Genomic DNA, 21,162 nt, shown 5'->3' on the forward strand with positions numbered 1-21,162 from the left:
TTTGATTGTGTGGGAAATTTTTTTCTGAAAGCACTGCACCGAATACTTGAACAATAATTTCATGTATGCTTTTTGAATTTTGATGACAAAAATTGAAGAGGTTTTTTTCGGCACTACACCCATGTGATGTTTTTTCCCCCTTTTCACCCAGAACAGATGTTATGATCGAATGTACCTTCTTCCTTGTGGTGGCACTGTGTATGTTGTGGCGGCATTCAGTGTGTTAGAGTAGACAGACAGACCATGACCGACTGAACTTTTTCAAATCAAGCACTAACACAGACATGCACAACATAATTCTTTACACAAACAATATATACTCTTCCCTTTCTTCATAGGCCTTCGTGGCCAGCTTGTATGCTGACAGGCGGCCCGTAGGGCTGGGAATCAGCCAAAATTTAATTCTGTCTGGTCTAGTCTAGGGGGTTCATGGTCAACACGGCAGATCAGAATTTCACAAACTTAATTTTTTCCTACGGCTCCACTTATCAGAAATAAAATGTCATCTCAGTAACCGCTCAATCAAGTTGACCCATAGAACCCCATGTAGATGTGCAGCCCGTACCAACCCCTTGGTTCGTTCTCGCATTTCTATAAAGTAGGTGACATCGTCTACTTTGAGAAACTCTGGTATAGAACACGTAAAAATTTCCATGTGATTTCTAGGGAGAGAGAGAGCATGTGTAAAAATATCACTTCAAAGACTCTCAAGAACAAGGATGCGGTCGCTTTAGGAGAGTGCGGTCTATTTCAATGGTTTGGAAACGTGTAGCTGGCCACTTAAGCTATCTGTAAGTGTGCCACGAATTGCTTAAGTGATCTAAAAATGTGTCGCGGGCCGCTTGGAGGATCTGGAACTGTGTCGTGAGTTATTCAAACGAGCTGTAAATATGTCGAGGGTCACTCAAGTGATCTGGGAAAAAGCTGCGAGCAACTTGGTGATGTGGAAACTACATCGGGTTGATACCAGGGATTCGAGTAAAGGTTTGTCGCACCATTGCGGTGTGCTGAAGGCACGGTTTGAAGGAAACATGTTTCCTTAAACATTTTGTTCGGTGTTAACGTTAGAGGAAACAGCCATCAACCTTAATGCCAGAGATCAGAAAATAAATCCCAAACCAGAATTTACGAGATGGATGGTAGCGACCCCCTACATTGAAACGCGCTGTTGCTGTTCAAGTGCCAGAAAAACAGCTCTCCATCATACGCTTCCTTCGACAAGATTCAAAAGAAAACAACGGATAGCTACAGCTATACATCACATTGCGTGTGCGGTGCGCTATGCTATAGAACAGTCGGGGTGGGGGGGGGGGGGTCATCGCTTTGTTTTCTCCCTCCACTTTATCCACTGCAGTATGGCTCGAACGTGATCCTCGAGGATAATATCATATCGCTTCGGCTTTATACGAAAACAAAAAGAATATATAATAATAGTCTCACCACATATACATTTGCCGAGATTTTCTCCGACCGACTAATCTTGTTTTATCCGCATTACTTTGTGGCCATTGGTAATGGGATCCGGATCACCGAGCGACGGTTATTTATTTATTTATTTGCTTATTATCTTTTTTTTTTCCCCTTGCCTCTCGTTGATAGATCTCTCCATTTCTCTCGGAGCAGATAAGTCAAATAATAAATCTTATTCGATTCCATCTAATATCGTGACCATAAACGCTATACGGGATGTACAATATGGTACATGTATTACAAATGCCTTGTATATACTAGTGACGGTCATGTGTGTTTGATTCGTTCTGAAATGTATTTATTTTTTTCAATGAAGGCGTCTATAATTCAAGTCAAGTGTTCTTAACCTATGGGTCGTGACCCAAACTTGGGTCGCAGAGGCTTCCAAGATGGGTCGTACAAATCTACTTGCAGCAATGGATTCTTGAGCTATAGGGTCCCGACCCAGACTTGATTCGCGGGGAATTTCGAGAAGGGTCCTACAAATGCACTAATAGGGATCTTGAATATGATTATAATCAGTAGTGTCATGTATCATTACTATTATTAAAGAATTGGCGCATCATTGAAAGTTTTGCGCGTATGTATGTGTGGCCCTAATCGTGGCGAATGAAGAAGAGGCTTTACCCGTGCAGGCCCTATTTTTCGCGCACCTGCCCACGGTTTTTTGGCCGATGACGCTATTTTTTGACTTTTTAACCCAGATTTTCATGGGTCGCACGGCTCAAGAGCCGCCGTTGGCCTTAACATTCAGATACGTTTATGTTGTCTCAATAATGTGTGTTTCGTGTTCTAGTGATGCTGCTATCTGCCTTCATTTTGGAAATAAAAGATGGCTGTATTTTCGTGTTATGCGAGTATCGTGTTGAGGATCTGTCTGTTCCCTGCGGAGAGACTTTTATAAATGTGAGACTTTATCGCACATTCTAGTCTTCAAAACCAACCTCATCAGACCAAAACTGTGCCGTGAACGTGATTCGAACTAGGATCCTCGCGGGGATGAGTCCAACATGACGCCTACGCGACCTCACAGCGGTCATGAATTATATCAAACACGAACCTTGAGGATGTTTAGATAACTTTCATCTACAGTTAGAAATACTGAGTGGGCGAGCAGTCCTGGACGCTTTATAAAAATTGATTTAAAAAATCAAGCAATTGATATAACAAGTTGCGATTCACCATAAAATACTGGCCTAAAGTTTTTTTCTTATGAATTAAAAAAAAAGGTTCAAAATTACATTCATAGGTGACTTTATACCTCGAAACACTCGACATAACAAATAAAATACAACATAAACAGTGCATAATTGATGTTTATGACAATTTACATCAGATAAAACTACCATATTTCGACATGAGCACCGTTTCACCTATTTGGATGCCTATTGCCAGAGCTACAAAAAGTGATCATATTGAAATGTGGTAGTTTTATTTGAAGAAGTTCGTCACATTAACATTAATTACGCACTGCGTGTGTTGCGTTTTATGTTACGTCGAGTTTTTCATTATTTAGCGCCATTTATAAAGGATTTTTTGCGAACATTCTTTCTAATTTATCAAAAAAAAAAAAAGAGAAAGAAAACACTAGTTCAGGGGTGCAAAACTTCTGGCTCGCAAATGGGTTACATCCGGCCCGTGAAAGATTTTCCAGTAAAAAATTATCAATGCGCGTAACACGATTACTAGGTTTACCATATTTGATACCATATTACCATACTTGGCGTTGACAAGTGCATGGTCGCTCATTTTGGTTCGAACAACCCACATTTTATTGAGTTGAATGGTGTTATTATTCGGGATGCAATGCCATAATCACCGATCTGGGTATTTTTATTAACGAACGGCTTAGGTTTTTTCGGAACACTGTTCAGCGGTGGTAAAAAAAAACGAACAGAATGCTCGGTTTCATTCTTAAAGAGGTGTCTTCGCGTTCGCCTAAAGTGATTCGTCCACTTTTTCGGAGCTTAGGTCGTCCTGGACTGGAGTAAGTCGTTAGGGTTTGGAGATCTCACCTACAAGAGGGATATAGACTTGGTGGAGGAGATGCAGAGAAGAGTTACGCATGCTCTCGTTGGCACACAAGGCTTGAGCTATGAAGAAAAACGAGAGTATGTTTACATTGGAGGAACGCTGGTGTCTAGGGGGAGGATATGATCGAAGTGTTTAAAATTTTCAACGGGATGAATAGGATGGACCATGAATTATCAAGTCGTCAATTGACTGCTTCGACAAGGGGACACCAATATCGATTGGTAAGGGACAACTCAAGGTATTGGTGCCGCAGATAATTTTTCTCTGATGGAGTTGTGAATAAATGGAATAGCTTACCTACGGGGGTCGTGAATTTTAACACAATTGACTTGTTTAAAAAGAAATACGATGAATATATTGGGCTGAATCGAGAAGCTATCCATGCCTAGATGGGACAACCATAAATATTCTTTTATGGGCACTGTTTTATATTTCATCATGTATATGTACAGTTTTCAGCTTTTATAATTGCACTTTTAATTGGGTTGCTGTATCTTAGAAATACATGACATCCATATTTGTTATGGCCACTTTTATGTTTTTCTTTCTCTTTTTTTTTCAGCAGCCTAGTTGAGCATTTTGCCTGTTGTGGCCTTGTATTTGCATTTATTTCCTTCACAAAAATACGGGAAATCTGGATTCCAACTACGTGATCATCACCAAGTATCGCGAAAAAAAATTTTCTGAGGCTAGTAAAGTTGTCTAAGATTAGATTCTTATTTTCTAGTTGTCTAAAATTAAAACCAAAAAGTGTATCAAATGCAAGTAAAGTCGCCAATGACAGCCAAAAAATTATCCATGACGAGTAAAGTTGTCAATTAAAACCAAAAAGAAGTATCAAACACAAGTAAAATTGTTAATTGAAATTATCAATTACAGCCAAAAAAGTTGCTGAAAGGCCAAAATTGCTGAAAAATCGGCAATGACGGAAAATAGAGGGCTGCAAGTAGCAATGGGAAAAATGCAATCAACCAAAAAAAAAAACATATATGTGTTTGTCCAATATGTGAGATGAATATATTTATATGACTATCGTTAATTATGAAAGAGTCATAATTATCGTAATATAATTTGTCATGAAAGTATAATCGTAATTTTTGATTTCAAAAATTAATAATTAATAAATCTTAATTCTCAACCAAGCCTTGTTGAAAATAAGGAGAAATAAAAACGGAACTTTTTCTCTTCATAAGAAGAGCTAAGATGACCAAAATAACGGGAAGGTCCCGTAAAAGACGAGTCATATGGTTTCCCTATATATACAAGTTACTGGCCCGCGAGCGGCAGAAATAACGCATGTCTGGCCAGCGGACTGAAAAGGTTGTGCTGCACCCTTGCTCTATCAACGGCTTGATTATTTATTAGTTTTTAAAATGTGCCCAGGACTTTCCGTTCACCCTGTATATTTTACATTTATTTTATTATTACAGCAAAAATACTTTCATTGGAATTCCTTAACCTCGTAGAAGAAAAAATAACTTCATCATTCGATGACGAGACATTTTCCATGATTTGTCACTTCATTCCGATGATTTCGACATCCCACGCTAATTAGCTGTGAGGAAATAAAATCCCGCTTCAATATATACGAATCCTACCAGTACTTCCAACTTGATGTAACTAGAAAAGCCAATGAAGCTTTTCTGAAGATTGTAAGGTGGTGTTGGGGGTGGGCAATCATTATTCATCAGGACTATGTGAAGTGCTGCTCTACTGTCATTCCAATCTTCGCCTCCCTTCATTACCGAGTGAAAAGCTCGCCCCCGGTTTTCCGTCCTTGTATAACTTCGCAATTTCATTAACCGCTCCCGTAAGTTTTCGATGGAAACATTTGCTCGGAGAATTCTCACGGAATACGGCTTACACACACACACACTCACGCGCGAAGTGTGTATGTCAGCAAGCAACTGATTATATCTGGCCCTATTCGAAATTCCTCTATAGTTGTATAATTATATCATAAAATACATTACTTCCTTCCAGAAAGCCATGTTGATTTCTGGAAGGCAGGAGAGCGTCTTGTGTGTTCATTGGCTTTCTCGACTAGTTCGCAATTTTCCCTTGAAATTCATTTCTGGAGTGAAATTCTCAACACATACAACGAATGGCGCCAAATGTTGTGATTACGTTCGTTTGGAAGACAGAAAATTTGATAATCGAAAAGGCAAGGGTGCTGAACCTTTAGGAGCGTGCAGGCCACGTTCATTGGTTTGAAAACCTGTCGCGGGCCACTTGAGTGATCTGTAAATACTCCACTTAAGCAGGGCCGTAACTAGGATTTTTGCCGCCTCTGACAGCTTTAAAATTCGATAATTTATTTTGTAATGGTGTTCTCTTTGTTCCCACCTAAAACTTCCGCCCTGGGCAGTTGCCCCTCCCCCCGCCGAAATATCAACCGATATTTCACTACATCCGATTATTTTATAAAGGAGCGTAAGTCATGAAAATAAGAAGCATTCTTTAGTAAATAATTGAGAACTTAATTTCTCACAAAAGAAATGATAGAAAGTAAAAAAAATAATAATAATATCGCAAAAATTTATATTTTTATAAAATTAGAAAATACCAGCTGAAGTCAAAGGCAGATGGCGCTTAAGAAACGAAACTAATTCATCCGGGAAAGCACACAATTATTGAAACTGGAACCGTCTTGAAACGTACGCTTCGTTTCATCAGCATTAATGGCAATTATAGTACTGGATTCTTGTTCCAATTTAAAATTTTCTGGTATATTTGATGTTCCACTTTTTTTTCTTAAAAAATAACATTTCAACAACTAAAAGTTATTTTTGCTCGTCCAATAGAAATCGGTAATGCATCAAATATTACGAAATTATTTGATTGTTTGAGGGTCAGGAAGACGGAAGAAAAAAATCATATATTAACGAGATATTTCAGTATAAGCCCAAGAAATCGGGCTTACAGCTCGCTTAAAAATAGTTGAAATGGTACATTAAAAAGTTAAATTGTTTTTTAGAAGGAAATAAAAAAAAAATCGTTCTCTCGAATCGCCCCGAAAATGAGAAAATATGGTCGTTTGTTGACGACAGAGATGCCTTCAGTATACATGCCTCTATTTTCACTGTTAAATGAAAATTGATCAGTGGAAAAATTTATCATACTCAACATTATTTTCATTTAAAGTCCACGAGTACAAAATAAAAAATTACATCAACTAGTATTTGACAAATTGTATCAGACAGAAATTTCACTATAATTAATCTGAATTCCAATAAAGTTTCATCAAAATAAACTCGAAACATAATTTCACTTACGACATAGATTTATCCAGAAGATGATTCAACAGCAGAGATGACGCTAAGAAAAACGAAGGAATTCTACGTGTTGTGGGAACACGTTGGGAAATTTAAATCCTTCTATTTTTAGGGCAATCGACCGAGATTTCTTACCTGATCCCATAATGCAAACACCCAACCCGTCTTATGAATATGTGGCTTCCGGGCCATGCATTAAGATGGCCCTGATTAATTGAGCAGCTCTGCTAAATTCTGAAAGTAATCATACTTTTTTCTCTCTGCGGCTCCCTTTTTTATTGGATTTTCACCTGTGCCCCCTACCTCCCAGAATATCTCAGGATCACAGGGGGGGGGGGGGATATGGCACCCAGGTTTAGAACTGTTGCATTAAATTACCAGGCATCACCGCGTTAAAAGCAAAATCCCGCCGAGTAAAAATTCGATGATTAGGGACCAAAAAATTGCAACGACGCGACGGTCCATTTTTAGAAACAAAGCCAATTCCGAGATTCATCCCAGAACATGGGGCTCGAGGCCTCTCAACCTCCTCCAGATAGGGATTAGCCGAAGGCGGGTGGGACGGAGGCACGTGATATTTTCAAAATACGGACATTTTCGCTTACTTATCCTCTTCGCTCCAGAGGCATACATATGTGTACCTCATTTTTAACGGTTTTAAATGGTTTTTAATGATTCTTCTTTTTAAGTTAAGATACGAGGTACACATGTGTACCTAACTCAAATGACCCTAGAAAAAATATCAATTCAAATTAATTAAATGAATTTTTTTTTCTTTCTAGAGGGCAATTTGGCATACAATAAACACAGATCAATCAAATTAAACATTATTTAATTGTCAGTTTTGGCTCAGGTTTGGAAGTGGTTATCACTCGAGAACCACTAAACTGCAGTCATTTTTAAAGCTGTCTACCGCTCTTTTCACGCCATCAATAGATCAGGCAGCGCCTCTGGCATCAAACGGCTTCCGCATCGCTGACAACACGTTTTACGAAGTGCTGAATGAATGAATGAAAACTTTGTACGTTTGCTTTGAGTCGTTTTATGAAGTGCTGGTGACTATATCGAAAGCCAGAAAAACTGCGCATGTTTCTTGCTCATCCATTGAATAAATAGTTACCCACTAAAAATCATTCTTTGAATATAATTAATTTTTTTTTTAATTTACTTGCAGGTGAAGAGTCGTCTACAGATGCCGATAACACCAGCGACGGACGCACAAAGGTTAAAGAGGAGCAACAAGCTGCAGAGGATCCCGTCCAGCTGCAGCAGGTTACACCAAAGAAAGAGGTGGTTGTTGTTGCGTCGGACGCGCGCAGGGACTCTTACTCTCGGGACGCCAGCCTGGACAAAGAGGTGAGCGACGCTTTTGCGGACGGCATCAAGAAACCGTCTTCGGGAAGCAGTAGCGGCGTACCGTCTCCGACACCCAGGGCATCGTCGTCCCAGCAGAAGACCGAGCCGCAAGAGAAGCAGGAGAGCAGTAGGAAAGAAAAGATGCTCAAGAGATTATCTTACCCGATGGAGTCGATCACGTCTTACACACACTCGTCGATATCGAGACTGTTGTCTTCCTCTCCCAAATCGTTCGTCGACTTCTCAGGTGGACTCTTCGTCAAGAATATCGACGAGAACAAAGAGGACGCTGGACCAATCACTGCTGCTACTTCCTCTTCTACAGAACCGAAAGATATCAAAAGCTCTTCCGTCGGTTCCGAGAACAGCGTCGACGACAGCAGCGAGACCAACGACGATGCTAGTAAACAACCCGCTTCGGATTCTGCAGTGAAGATCGAAAGCGCAGCCGTAACCAAAGATCAACAGCAGCAGCAGCAAGAAAGTGTAGAAACCAGTGGTGGTGGTGGTCCACCAGCTCCTCCAACCGTAGGTTACAAGAACTTGGTCGAAGAGAAACCGGAAGTCTTTGCCGTCCTGGATAGTGAGTAATGACCATTAGCTTATCATTCCCTTGAAATTAACTTTATAAATATTAAGGTGGGTATACACAAGCAGGGCCGGTGCCAGGCATGAGGCGAACGCCTAGGGCGGCTGTCTACGTGTAAAAAAGTGGCGAGTGCATTGAAAATGGTCTAAATTGTGGGACTGCTTGGAAAATATTTGGCCACCCTTCCCCTAAATAATAAACATGACCCCCACTACCCACAGGGGGCCCACAACCTGCACTTTGAGAACTACTGAATCTATGGTAACAGAGATGAAGAAAGAAAAATTTTCTCAGATGGTCATAACTTACGGGCGGCAAAAATTGCTAGTACTGGCCCTGCAGCTGTCTCGTGAGGCATTGGAATCTGTATCAGCTGACATTATGCGTGACGTCACTGCAGAACCGTGTATACGCCCACTTTGTTACCTTGTTAATTGCGGTAGTCTGCACAATCGCTGTACTGTGATTTTACTGAAGTTTTTCATTAGTATCCCTTTATTTATTGGCTTACTTCGTTCAGCCGTTTAAACATTTAAAATAAGAAGTTTTACATTCGCTTATGGGGTAACTTCCACTAAGAATAGTTTTCTCGGATCTATTTCAGTTGAATCACGTACGTTAGTCGGTTAACTTTTATTGGATTAATTGAAAGCCAACTCGAAACACATAATTTCAATTATCTTCTGAACTTTTTATTCCTTTTTGTTTTCATTTGAATCATAGGTTGCTTTTAAAAGCCTGGGGCAGATGCCGATAACACCAGTTATTATCAATTCAGCTGCAACATAAAACATGGGAAGCAAATATAAATATATATATAATGTTTAATATATATAAATGAAAATATAAAATGTTTGAAGTTATTTTTTGAATGCTAATATTAAAAGACATTTTATTACTCACTATATTTCACGGATTTAATCCATTTCTTAGTTTATGGATTATAAAAGTTTATAAAAATACCACCAGTTTATAAAATACCACGCATACCAGTGACACTAAAACAACACCATAAATGAGAAATCGCTCACTTAAAACGGTAAAATAAGCAACTAAAATTTGAAATCCTCTTCAATATAATATGTTTTGTAAGCTGATGTCGTTCGCGAGAAAAAAGTAGCAGGGTTGTGACGTCACAGAGCAACTCCGAGAACGCCCCTAATCGTGTGAGGGAGATGGGGCAATACCGTCTAGAGCAGATTACTCTAGACGGTATTGGATGGGGAGGGCGCTTCTCCCAATACCTGCTTTGCCTAGGGTTCCTTGGAGTCATAGTCGTGCCCTGCCTACTACGTCTTAATCCAACAACTTCGAAGGGAATTATGATGTTGACCATGTATACTCGAATGAAATTCATAATTTCAGCCATTAGGTTTGATCAAATGAAACTCGCCCGTGAAAGCCTTTGGGTGGTGGAAGCTGCACGAAGCCATTATAACTAACCGAGTTAGCATGTTTTTACTCGGTGTGATTTTATTGCATTATAATTTTTGTTCTCATGTTGCAAAGATTATTACAGGAGATCCTTTAGCACATCGCTGTTTGATCTTTGAAAAAGTGCGAGCCACTTCATTGACTTGAAAACGTGTCGCTGACATCTTAACCCTGCAAGACTTGTTGAAAACATGAATGTTTGTTAAGTATTTTACCCACACGATCGATCGAGCTCGGTCTTAATGGGTTAATTAAGTGATCTGGAACAGCACCGCAGGTTACTTATATGATCTGTAAAAAGGCCGTGTCCCGCGGCATTTTTACGGATTCATGTTCTTCACTTTTAGAACTCTTGTTCCCCTTTGACTCGATCTTGTATTCACTGGTTGGTGAACTTTCTGTGTCTCCGTCGCCTGTCTTCTCAGTCGAAGTCTTGTACTCCTTCTTATCTCTGCACTCGGTGGGGTCTTGTTTGTTTTGTTAACTATAAAGTTTATATCCTCGAAGTTTGTTCTCTCCGTTGCGCTTTTTGAATCTCTCTATCGGTATTTATCTCGTCCTCTTTCTTTTTTGCTTTGTTTCCTTTCTTATTCCATTTTTCATTCGAAACTTCTCTCGTTGAATTATGCACAGCTGTGCTTACCACGCAATCGCTACTTTTCCCTCCCTAGGCTATCGTCTTCATCGCTGTCCTTTTTGCTCTGTGTATTGGATTCGGTTTTCCTTATTTTCCTGTTCTCTTTACACTTTTTAGTCTTTGGTATCTTTTCTCTAGCTATCGGGTCACTTTTCAGTCGCAACGGAGTGTTCACTGTGCGGTTACACATTATAAGTTCTGTTGTCATATGTTTTCTCCTTGTTTGCTCGATATAACGACGTTTTTATTGAAGTTTATTTATTCTTATTTTTTGGATTAAAAAATTTGCTAATTGGCACACAGATAGTTATTATATAACCCCTTTTTATAATGTTGAGAACAATATGCAACCTTTTCCACAAGAATTTTTGAAATTCGTTAATTATTTCCAGATACGTTACCACCTTCTTCCTGTGGCAACACGAAACCCGCCGAAACTTTAATTATGTTCAGGTTACGCCGAAATACGTGAACATATCCCACGACACAAAACAATCGCTCGGATATATTAAAAAGGCCTATTTACTGCGGAGTAGCACTAACGTATTTATTGACTGGACTACGTATGTATATACAGCTATGATATAGATTTAGCTACGATTTGTGCTTTCTACTCGTTAACAGGGTTGCTTAGCCAGCATTCCGGTCGAGAACAAGAAGGCCCCCCTTTGTACCTTTGCCTGAGGATGGGTCACCCGAAAGAGAAAAGGTCGCTCGTATCCACTCCGATACTGTCGTACGGTAAGAAGAAGGCCAAGTCCGAGTACTGGTTTGGCATCCCTCATAACAGGTGAGGATATCATAAAATACGTAAATTATTCTTTTTAATCATTAAATCAATTTAACTGGTTATCTTGATTTTTATATAATCCTAAAAAAAACCCCTTTTTTCTTTTCTTTTTTTAAATGATATGACAGAGTCGAGGACACGTACAACTTTCTACAGCAATGGTTTCCGCATCTTTACGGGGATGTCGACGATGCTAATCCTGACGAACTGGGCTTTGTACCGATCGACGATGATGCCGAAGAGGAGGAAGAGGATGAACAAGAGGAAGATAAGAAAGAGGAGGACCAAGACAAAGCTGATAATGAAAACCAAGGCAGTTCCACCCACTTGTCTTTTCTGAAGCTCGTGGAAGATCATTTCGGTATACGAAGCATCAGTCCCACCGATTGGGAGGTATGACCATTAATTGCTTTAGGAAAATTTCATCTAAAGTTTAACTCGGCAGTAACAACCTCGGTTGCAACATCAATAATTGGTAGTTATGACTAATTCTCATAGAGGATAACGCTAACGAACCTTGCTTAGAACGTCAATGAAAACGCAACGACCTATGATATAACGGCACATTTTTTCTCGTTATTACGTATTTATCATAATTAGGAAAGGACAAATCCCAGGCACCAGGTCGCCATGGCGACTAAAAAATTGGTATTGGTGCTTAAAATTTTCTTTGTGTAGTTACGAAATAGCAGGCTCGGAGCAGTACAAAGTGTTTGGAACTTATAGCAGCATATCTTCCAAAATGAAAGAGCGTCACTCTGCCCGTAAAAATTCAAAAGCAGCATTATTTCGGACATTTTTCTTTGGGTGAAAAAAATTTTGGGCCCTAAAAAATTGTTTTGGTGCCTAGATTTTTTTGCGATTCGTCCGGCCCTGAATTAGGGGAGGGGATGATATTTATTTACTTATGCAATAATGTTGGAATTTCAAGGCCTATACAAGAACACGTGGTAGATTTACACGCAGATGTTTTATAACGTTTCACAAGAAATCGGAGATCGTGGGGAGTTAACAATAGGGAAAGTGAGCTTGTTCCATTCAACTATGGTATTAGGGAAAAAACTGAATTTAAAATAATTTGTAGAGACAAAAATAGGTATTAATTTTTTAGGGTGGTCAAGTCTATTGGAAACATAGGAAGGCTTAGCGAGAATACCGGACGTATCGAAATTTAGATGACCGTGAGTAATCTTATAAAGCATGGCTAAGCGGGAGATAAGTCGGTGAGTAGCGAGTGGGTGGAGATTAAGTTCGAGTTTAAGATTGGATACGGAACTGAAAGAGGACCAGCAGTCGTGAATAAAGCGGGCGGATTTATTTTGGATAGATTCAAGTCTGTCGATATTACTAGAGGTGTGGCGGTCCCAGACCTCAGATGCATAAGAGAGAACGGGAGAAATATAAGTTTGGTAGCAGAGATGTCGGACGTCACGAGTAGAATGTTTGAGGTTACGGCGAAGAAAAAAGTTTGTTGAGACATTTCTGGTAGACATAATTGATATGATTATTCCACCGGAGGTTAGCTGAGATTATGACACCCAGATATTTGAATTGAAAAACTTGGAATATGGTCATGTTATTGATCGAGTATGAGAATTCGAGGGGAAGAGTTTTACGATAGGCTCTCATGAAAACTGTTTTATATAGGGTTGATAGACATATGCCAAAATGAGCATCAGTCTGAGATGGAAACATGATTACGTTGGAGAATTTCCTGATCGGACTTTTGATTAATTACGCGGTAGATTACAATCATTAGCAAGAAATCTAGTGGTGCAGTTGAGGGTTCCAGGGATATCGTTTATATATATTGAAAACAATAAAAGCGAGAGGACCGCTCCTCTAAGAGTACCTGAGTTTACAGTGGCAAATGGTGAGTCATGCTCTTTAAAATGTACACGATTATTACGATTTTTTAGGAAAGCTTCTAACCATTTGAGCAATTGTACATTAAGACTAAGATTTGAAAGTTTAAGGAGAAGTCTATTGCGAGGAACTTTTTATCATAGGCTTTAGAAAAATCCAAGAAGGTGATATCAGTTTGTAACTTGTTATCAATGGCTTTGGAAAGGTTATGGATGAAAAGGGACAGTTGGGATGTAGTAGAAAGGGATCGTCTGAAGCAGTGTTGATTGGGAAAGAAAAAGTTAATGGAGTCTAACTCTCTCTGAGCGTGGATTTTTTCCTTTGCTATGACATGTTCGAATATCTTACAACAGGATGAAGTAATAGATATTGGTCTGAAGTTAAGGGGGGTCAGAGAGGGGGGGGGGGGCTGGATTTGTGAATGGGAATAATTTTTATTGATTTTCCAATCGGTGGGGAGGATGGCAGTATTTAGTGAGACGCTAAATAAGATTAAAAGATAGATGGAGATTTCTTCCGCTCAATATTTGAGAATGGAGTTTGGAATGTCATCGGGGCCTACGGAATGGGGGTTTCAGTTTTTTTAGTAACTTTAAAATACCTTTTTTAGTGAAAATGACCGGGTTTGAGTTATGGACAGAATCGACGAATGAGTATTGTGGTGGAGTGGGATAAAAAAAAAACTGAGCGGAAAGCTAAATTTTGAATTCAGTAGTAATATCTGAAGGAGACGAGACGCGTCTTTATTTGAGATTTTGAGAGAAGTGGGTCCAATTGGTTTTGGTCCGAGGAAGTTGCAAAATTTAGTAGGATTTGTTTTTAAATAATTTGGTAAAGAATGGGATAGGTACTTGGTCTTTTGTGTATAGATGGGGTTCTTGAGACTCCGAGTGGAGGTAGAAATTAAGGATTTAAGTACAATAGATTTGTTGGATTTATATGTGAAGGCGGCACGACGGATTTTCCTCTTTAGGTGAATGATGTCTTTGTTAATCCAAAGACTGTGGAGAAACTTAGCTGAAACTATTTTTGTCGCAACTGTACCTACGCATTTGTCAATAATAAGTTTGAAAGTTGTCCATAGGATATGAATATCGTTGGAGGGGTATATTGATAGAAAATCATTGAAATGGTAACGAAGAATGGATTGTATTAAAGGGTAATTGGCTTTGTTAAAATTAACTTTGGGGGGGGGGTGAGTTTGTAGGAAGGGATGAAGTTTTGAAGAGAGAGATCAATAATGGGGATATTGTGATCAGAACAACCTACGATGGTGTAGGTATCAAGAATTTGAATTCGGTTAGAGGTAGCGATAAGATCAAGGGTGGAGCTGGAGTGAACAGTAGTTCTTGTTGGTGCTAAAATGTTTTGGACAAGATTAAGCTTATAGAAGATGTCCAAGACTTTATTGTTGATTCGGTGGTTGCCAGACAGTGATTTCATATTTTCCGGTCTATTCCCGGGAGGTTCCAGTCTCCAGAGATAAGAAGGGAAAGTGTATCAAGGAAACTTTCAAGGATTAATTCGAGTTGAACAAACAAGTGAAAATCGGAAGCCGTCGGTAAATATATAGAAAATAAGGCCAGTGTGAAACAGTTAGGTTGGTGCCATTCGGCTCCAACGATTTCTAGGTCATACTCTAAAGAGATTTCAGTAAGAAGGATAGAATTATTGAAGATTAGTGCAGCACTCCCTCCCCGAGAGTTTGTGTCTTTTCGGAAAGCATTGAAACCAGGCGGACATATGGAACATTTCGAAATTTTGCTTCTCTTTACTATTTTTTTATTTGGAAAAAAAAGCCCCTTTTCAATAAAACTAACTTTAATTCACAACCCTCACTAATATCGGGGATAAAGATAATTTGCATAATTTATAGATTATATTATGGTAATTACGACTATAAATATTGATATTAATATCACACATTTGCCGTGTTAAGTAACGCATGGACACACTTGAGCACGACCCGTTTTCTTCAAGTGCAAAAAGGGTCTCATGGAAACGCGATCTGATCAGATTTTTGACAGTGAGTATGCAAATTGGTTATCGGGTACTTCTACCCAGATAAGGGAGGCTCCCAGAAACATCACTTTGCCCGGGGGCCTGTGATGCTGTTAAGTCGGCCCTGGCTATATTCAACTAATATTTTGTGACTGCGACTTGCTGTAACACTGCATTTTTCGTGAGGAATGATTGGCGATTTGGCGGACAATTGAAAACATTTTTAGTGAAAATTGGCGATGTACCGTACTTATGATCTGAATTTCCCGCATTATTTCTGAGAAAATATAGTTACCCCTAATTATAACGAAACAACAGCTTCATGACCACTATTTTGATTGCATCTGATTATATTTTTCATACCTAAAAGGCCGTGAAAGCGTCAACCTTGGTTATAACAACAAAATTCCGCAAAATCGGTGATGTGGTTATAACCGAGTTTGACTATTTCTATCATGTCATAGTTATTTAGAACATATCTGAGTTTGGCCGACTGAGATATACGCATTATCTTACAGTATTTTTTTCCCATGTTTGAGTTTGAACAAACCAGAATCAAATTTTTACTCCAATGCCAGCCCTAAGGGCTGATGAGTGTTTGTTTTTTCAATTTTCTACCGGTCAAAAAACACCTTTCGCTGGCCGGATTGAACCCCATTGCCGGCCGCATTTGGCCCGTGGGCCGGAGATTGTTCACCCCTGCTGATGAATGAATACACTTTTTACAACGGTTACCGCCAACCCCTGGGTTAAGAATCCCGTATTCTAAATAGTTAAATCGACGGATTGAGTTGTAAATACAAGAGTGATACATAAGATGAAAAAATAACTTCAATTAGGAATGAATAGAAAGATGGATCCTCCAAAAAAATTTCACGACGGGGGATTTTCTTTTCGGTGCAGAAGAAAAATAATTCAAATTTTTGTCGATAGAGAGCGCTGCATGAAAGCAAGTTACTAGAAATATGCATATAAGTCTCATAAAATATGCCGGGTGCACGATTAACAGCTCATTTCTGAATTTTTCCGTTACTGGCTCTTACATAAAGGTTTTCATTGCGTGTTGACATTGGTGGATAAAGCTCTATTGGCGAAGTTGTTTTACCTCAGCCACGAAGCTCCGGCTGAAGCTGTACGAACGTTTCAGACGCAAAAGAAATTGAAGAAAGATTCAAGTCTAGAATTCTGTGATTTTTTTCGTGCAGCGCCTTTTATTGACAAAAATGTGAACTTAATTTTTTTTTCTGTACTAAAAAAATCCTCCGTGAGAACAAATTTTTCTCAAGCGTACTCATATATACCAATGATTCCCAACGTGGGCGTTAACGTCCCCTGGGGAGCGATGGAATGTTCCGGGGGGGGGGGGGGTAGAAGCTACGGGTATAGCATAGGATTCTATGGGGGAGTTTGCGTTGGGGGGCGCTGGGAGAAAAAAAATTCTGAAGAAGTTGGCGATGGGACAAAAAAGGTTGGGAAACTATGATATATACCAATGCCTTAAATTTTTACACCATTTATGAATGTATGGGTCGCCCTGTACATAGGAGCCCTTACTATGATTTTCGAGAGAGCATTGGCACTTTCACCAAGTAAGGGGCTTCGAACACCACTTGGCCTGAGAGTCCATAATGGCGTAAAATGGATCATGTGTTGCAGCGAGTCATTTTGGAGATAAAATTGTATTGAGAGGGATAGCGGCTGCGATTAACAACTTGTATGTCAAAGCCTTTTCAAAAATCAGCCAAAATATATATCTTTAGGCTGTCATATAATTGCCGAGATCGCACGGAAGCCGGAGAGTTTACCATTTCATATTTATACATATTTATAATTCTAATCGCATTCCCAAGAGTCCCGTAACCGTAAAAAGCTAGTAAATCTGTTTTAGGCCGTTATTACACTATAAAAGCTTGATAAAATCATTTTTATATTTTTTATAAAACTTGAAAAATCCAACCAATAAAGCTCATAGGTTACATTCGGGCAAATGCAACCAATAATCTTATTGGTTGAATTTTTCAAATTTTATAAAAGAACTTTTAGAAAACTTTTATAGTGTAATCCTGGCCTTGGGAGGCGGATAAAATACAACTGAAATTTTGTGCACTAGAAATTTCTGTATACTGATAGGTGCTCACCTGGAAACGATTTCTTTGACTTATGTGACCCTATGGGATCATCTTTCACTGCCATGGACCTACGTTGGGGAGAGAGATTGTCAAACATGACTGGACAAAGACATCCATTTCTCAACGGGGATCCAAACCCAGTACGCTAATCACTTGGCCACTAGGTGGCAACGACATGCTATGAGGGCCAAAGAAGGCCAAAAATTAGCCAAGAAGAGTTATATATACTAGTGTTATTCGCATGTGCTATTCCCTATTCACCTTCAATTGATAATGTTCAACTTGCTGTAAATATTTTTATCACCATCGTGCAACATTCGATTTCCCTGTGTCTTGTTGAATCTTCGAATTTTCCAGCTGTGTGTAATGTGTGTGAAGTTTTTTACTAAATTTTGGACGAGATCGCAGGGAAGGAGACGTCCTTTGCTACGTAAGGTAACGCTTCCGTGTTTCGAATCCGATTATCTTGAAAATGTGGATAACAATGACAAGCGTTTTTGTTTTACGTAATTTATTAAATTACAAAAGGGAGAGGGAAGCACACGCGAAAAAGCTCCAGCTCTCGAGGAAGCGTTTCATTTTGGTCCTTTATTAAAAACGAGCAGTTTCCTTGATGTTGGCGACAGTTAATGGCTGATTTTCGAGGAAAAACGATATCCAGGTAGATGTATATGCATGTACGCACATGTTGACTTAAGTGTCTTCGACACGAGTGTGTTTTTTTTTTCTCCCGAGATCGTGACTCGCTGACACAAAATGATTCACGCTTTCCAAAATTACGCGTAGTAAAGATTTCCTAGTGCGTAAATTTTTGGGACAAAAATTTAATAATCTACGATATTAAGCGTATTATTATAAAACCGATGACATGAAGATATGCCACAAGAAGACGCTGTCATATGTCGAAGTAAGTCTGATGTTGGACATTTTTCAAATTCATGTTCCTGAAGGCACAGAACACTAAGAAAAATGTGATGTTGAAGTGCTATGCTAATATGCTTTTCACTGTGTTGGATAAAACATGACCGGGCCATGTGAAAATTTGCAGATTTTTTTTTTTTTAAAGCTCAACTCTCTAGCTTATGAATTGATTGGAGCATGCATTTTAAGTCAGGCGTTAAATTTTTGACGTTTGTGCAGTCCCGGTATTCGATGGTATCCCTCCCAACTGAAGAGATGAATAAGTTTGAATTCTTCAGGGCTCTCCACTCCCAATATCTTGGATTACTCAAGTTGTTAATTATAGCGTAATTTCATTTCGCAGTTTCATTTATGGCAAGTTGATAAACTCAGTTTTATTTATGGTAAATTTGTAACGTGATGTTTAATTTATGGTAAATTTGTAGTTCAGTTTCATGTATGGTGGATATACAGTATGAGATTCCTCCTAGTCGGAGCCCTATCAGCCATGTGGAAGTATACAGGGTGTTCCATAAATTCGTAAATAGTTAAACTCCGTAAAAATTGAAGCAGTTGGTATATTTGAATGCATGCCCCCTTTGCGAAAAAGTTATTTTAACGAGGGGTGGGGTTGGCAAAAGAAAAATAGTTCAAAATTTTTCGATAGGGAACACTGCATGCCAGTACGGTGATTGGAGGTGAATCTTTTTTTAATCTCTTGTGTGTCTGAAACGTTCGTAGCATCTCACGAAATTATAAAAACCGCAATCGTTCCCCAATAGTTTAGTCGGCGCTTCGCCAATATTGATTTATTAACCGTTTTCCTACACGCAATGAAAACCTTACATACGAGCAAGTAACAGGAAAATTCAGAAATGAGGTGTTATTAATCGTACACACTGTAATTTATAGACTCAGATTTGCATATTTCCATTGATTTGCTTCCATGCAGTACCCGCTGTAGACAAAATAGTGAGGTAATTTCTTTCTGCACCAAAAACAGTTTACCTGGAGAAAAATGCCCAAAATAATGCTTCTTTATAGGGCATAGTGTCCCTTCGTGTTAGCAGATTTATAAATTCCAAAAATTTTGTGCTGCTCTCGGCCTGCCATTTAGTATCTAAGCAAAAGATTTTGGGTGCCAATACCATCAGCATAGCTCCCAGGCTGAGACCTTTGGTGGATCCCAGACCAGACTTTTCACGGCCTTCTTTATAGTTAATTTATAGCGTAAAAAACGAAAAATAACAATCGTCCCCGAGCTCCAGGGCTATGTCATCTCCCCCCCCCCCCCCGAGGAGACCATGACCACCATCCCTAGTGGATATACAGTGTACGATTCCTCCTAGTCGAAGCCCTATCAGTTACATGTGAGAAAGGCCGTGCAATTATCAGCATTTTCTTCAATGTTTTTCAGTCATATCGTTCAAGCTTTTCATGAAATTATAAACAACCGCAATTGTTCCTCACCTCAGCTATTCCACGCATCGCAAGACGTGGACTTACCAGAGAGAGATTCATCTCAATCATCCAAAAATTTCCAGTATTTAAAATTTTCATCCAGAATTTTTCGAATACTTGAAATTCATTCGAAAAGTCTAGATATTTCCTTTTTAGCAGATCGAAGTATACGTTTCTCGATGTGTTTCCTCTGCATTCATAGCTATTAAAACTATGAAAGCTTTCGAAATTCCATGTTTAGAATCTTTTTTTTTTTTTAAAAAAAACCTAATACATTTATTTCTTGAAGAAAATTTCTCTTCGTCATACGCGAATATTTCGCAGTGTTTGTCAAATAATAAAAGTCCCTAATGGCACGAATATTTCTAGACTATTTTATCCTCAATGATATGAATTCGTTGGGTTTTTTTCACCATAGACTGACAAAGCTGACTCCAGAGTTTGATATAAATCCAGATAAAAGGCCTACATGATGCAAATAAAATTTTAAGGGTCCTTCAGATGCTAATGAGCGGGAGTGGGGGGGGGATGTATCGTGGAGTTTTTCCTGGAAAATTGTGCATAATCTGCACCCCACTCGACAGAAATTGATGTAGAACGTTGCTTATAACGCATTTTTTAAATACGGGGGAGAAGAAAGACGGGGGTGAGGACAACTACTATTGAACTGTACATGAATCTCATACATTCCTCTGGGAATTTGTAACCAATTGGTTCATGCTAGAACGTCTATTCTAAGTGCACATGTGGTCCTAACGTATTTACGTTGTCGGAGTCGTCGTCCTAACCAGATCGTGGCCTGCCGCTCCGTCTCAACGAAGAGATGGCAGTTCAAGGAAGACCTGGACCATGCTGGGGAAAAAACTTGTCAGATGTTCCAGTGGTGCTGCCATTTGTCTTCCATATTTAGAAGCGAAAACGGCAGATATTTGAATTTTCGTTAAGTATTTTTGTTATGCAAGTAATGTGTTGAAGGTTTGTCTTCTCTCTTCGATTTTTTTTCAAGTGGCAGATTGGCTCGCATTCGCTCCTCGAAGTTGGAAAACAAAATTCATACGACCACCAGTGTGCCGCTAACGTCGAGCCCATTGGCTGTTCTAGAAGCTATCAATCTGTCTTACGTATTAGAATAAATAGTGACAGATGCCGGAATTTTCGAAGTATATTGTTGTGGGAACACGGGTTTCCCCCCACCCGTGATGTGAGGAAATGATATACAG

General features: G+C 39.2%; 1 protein-coding gene across 1 annotated transcript in view; it reads left to right on the top strand.

Moving 5' to 3' along the window:
• The window catches only part of LOC149088396 (oxidation resistance protein 1B-like), a 138,707-nt gene that overhangs the window by 94,205 nt on the left and 23,340 nt on the right, over positions 1 to 21,162 (top strand). The window contains exons 10-12 of the mRNA XM_089247482.1: positions 7,954 to 8,718; positions 11,420 to 11,585; positions 11,714 to 11,978. Of these exons, the coding sequence (XP_089103608.1) occupies positions 7,954 to 8,718; positions 11,420 to 11,585; positions 11,714 to 11,978 (1,196 nt within the window). The remainder of the gene's footprint in view (positions 1 to 7,953; positions 8,719 to 11,419; positions 11,586 to 11,713; positions 11,979 to 21,162) is intronic.

This window comes from Pholcus phalangioides, unplaced genomic scaffold (assembly GCF_987345545.1).
Source record: "Pholcus phalangioides strain wild (caught in Gottingen) unplaced genomic scaffold, Ppha-v1.0 ptg000003l_1, whole genome shotgun sequence".
In the NCBI taxonomy this organism is placed as follows: domain Eukaryota; kingdom Metazoa; phylum Arthropoda; class Arachnida; order Araneae; family Pholcidae; genus Pholcus; species Pholcus phalangioides.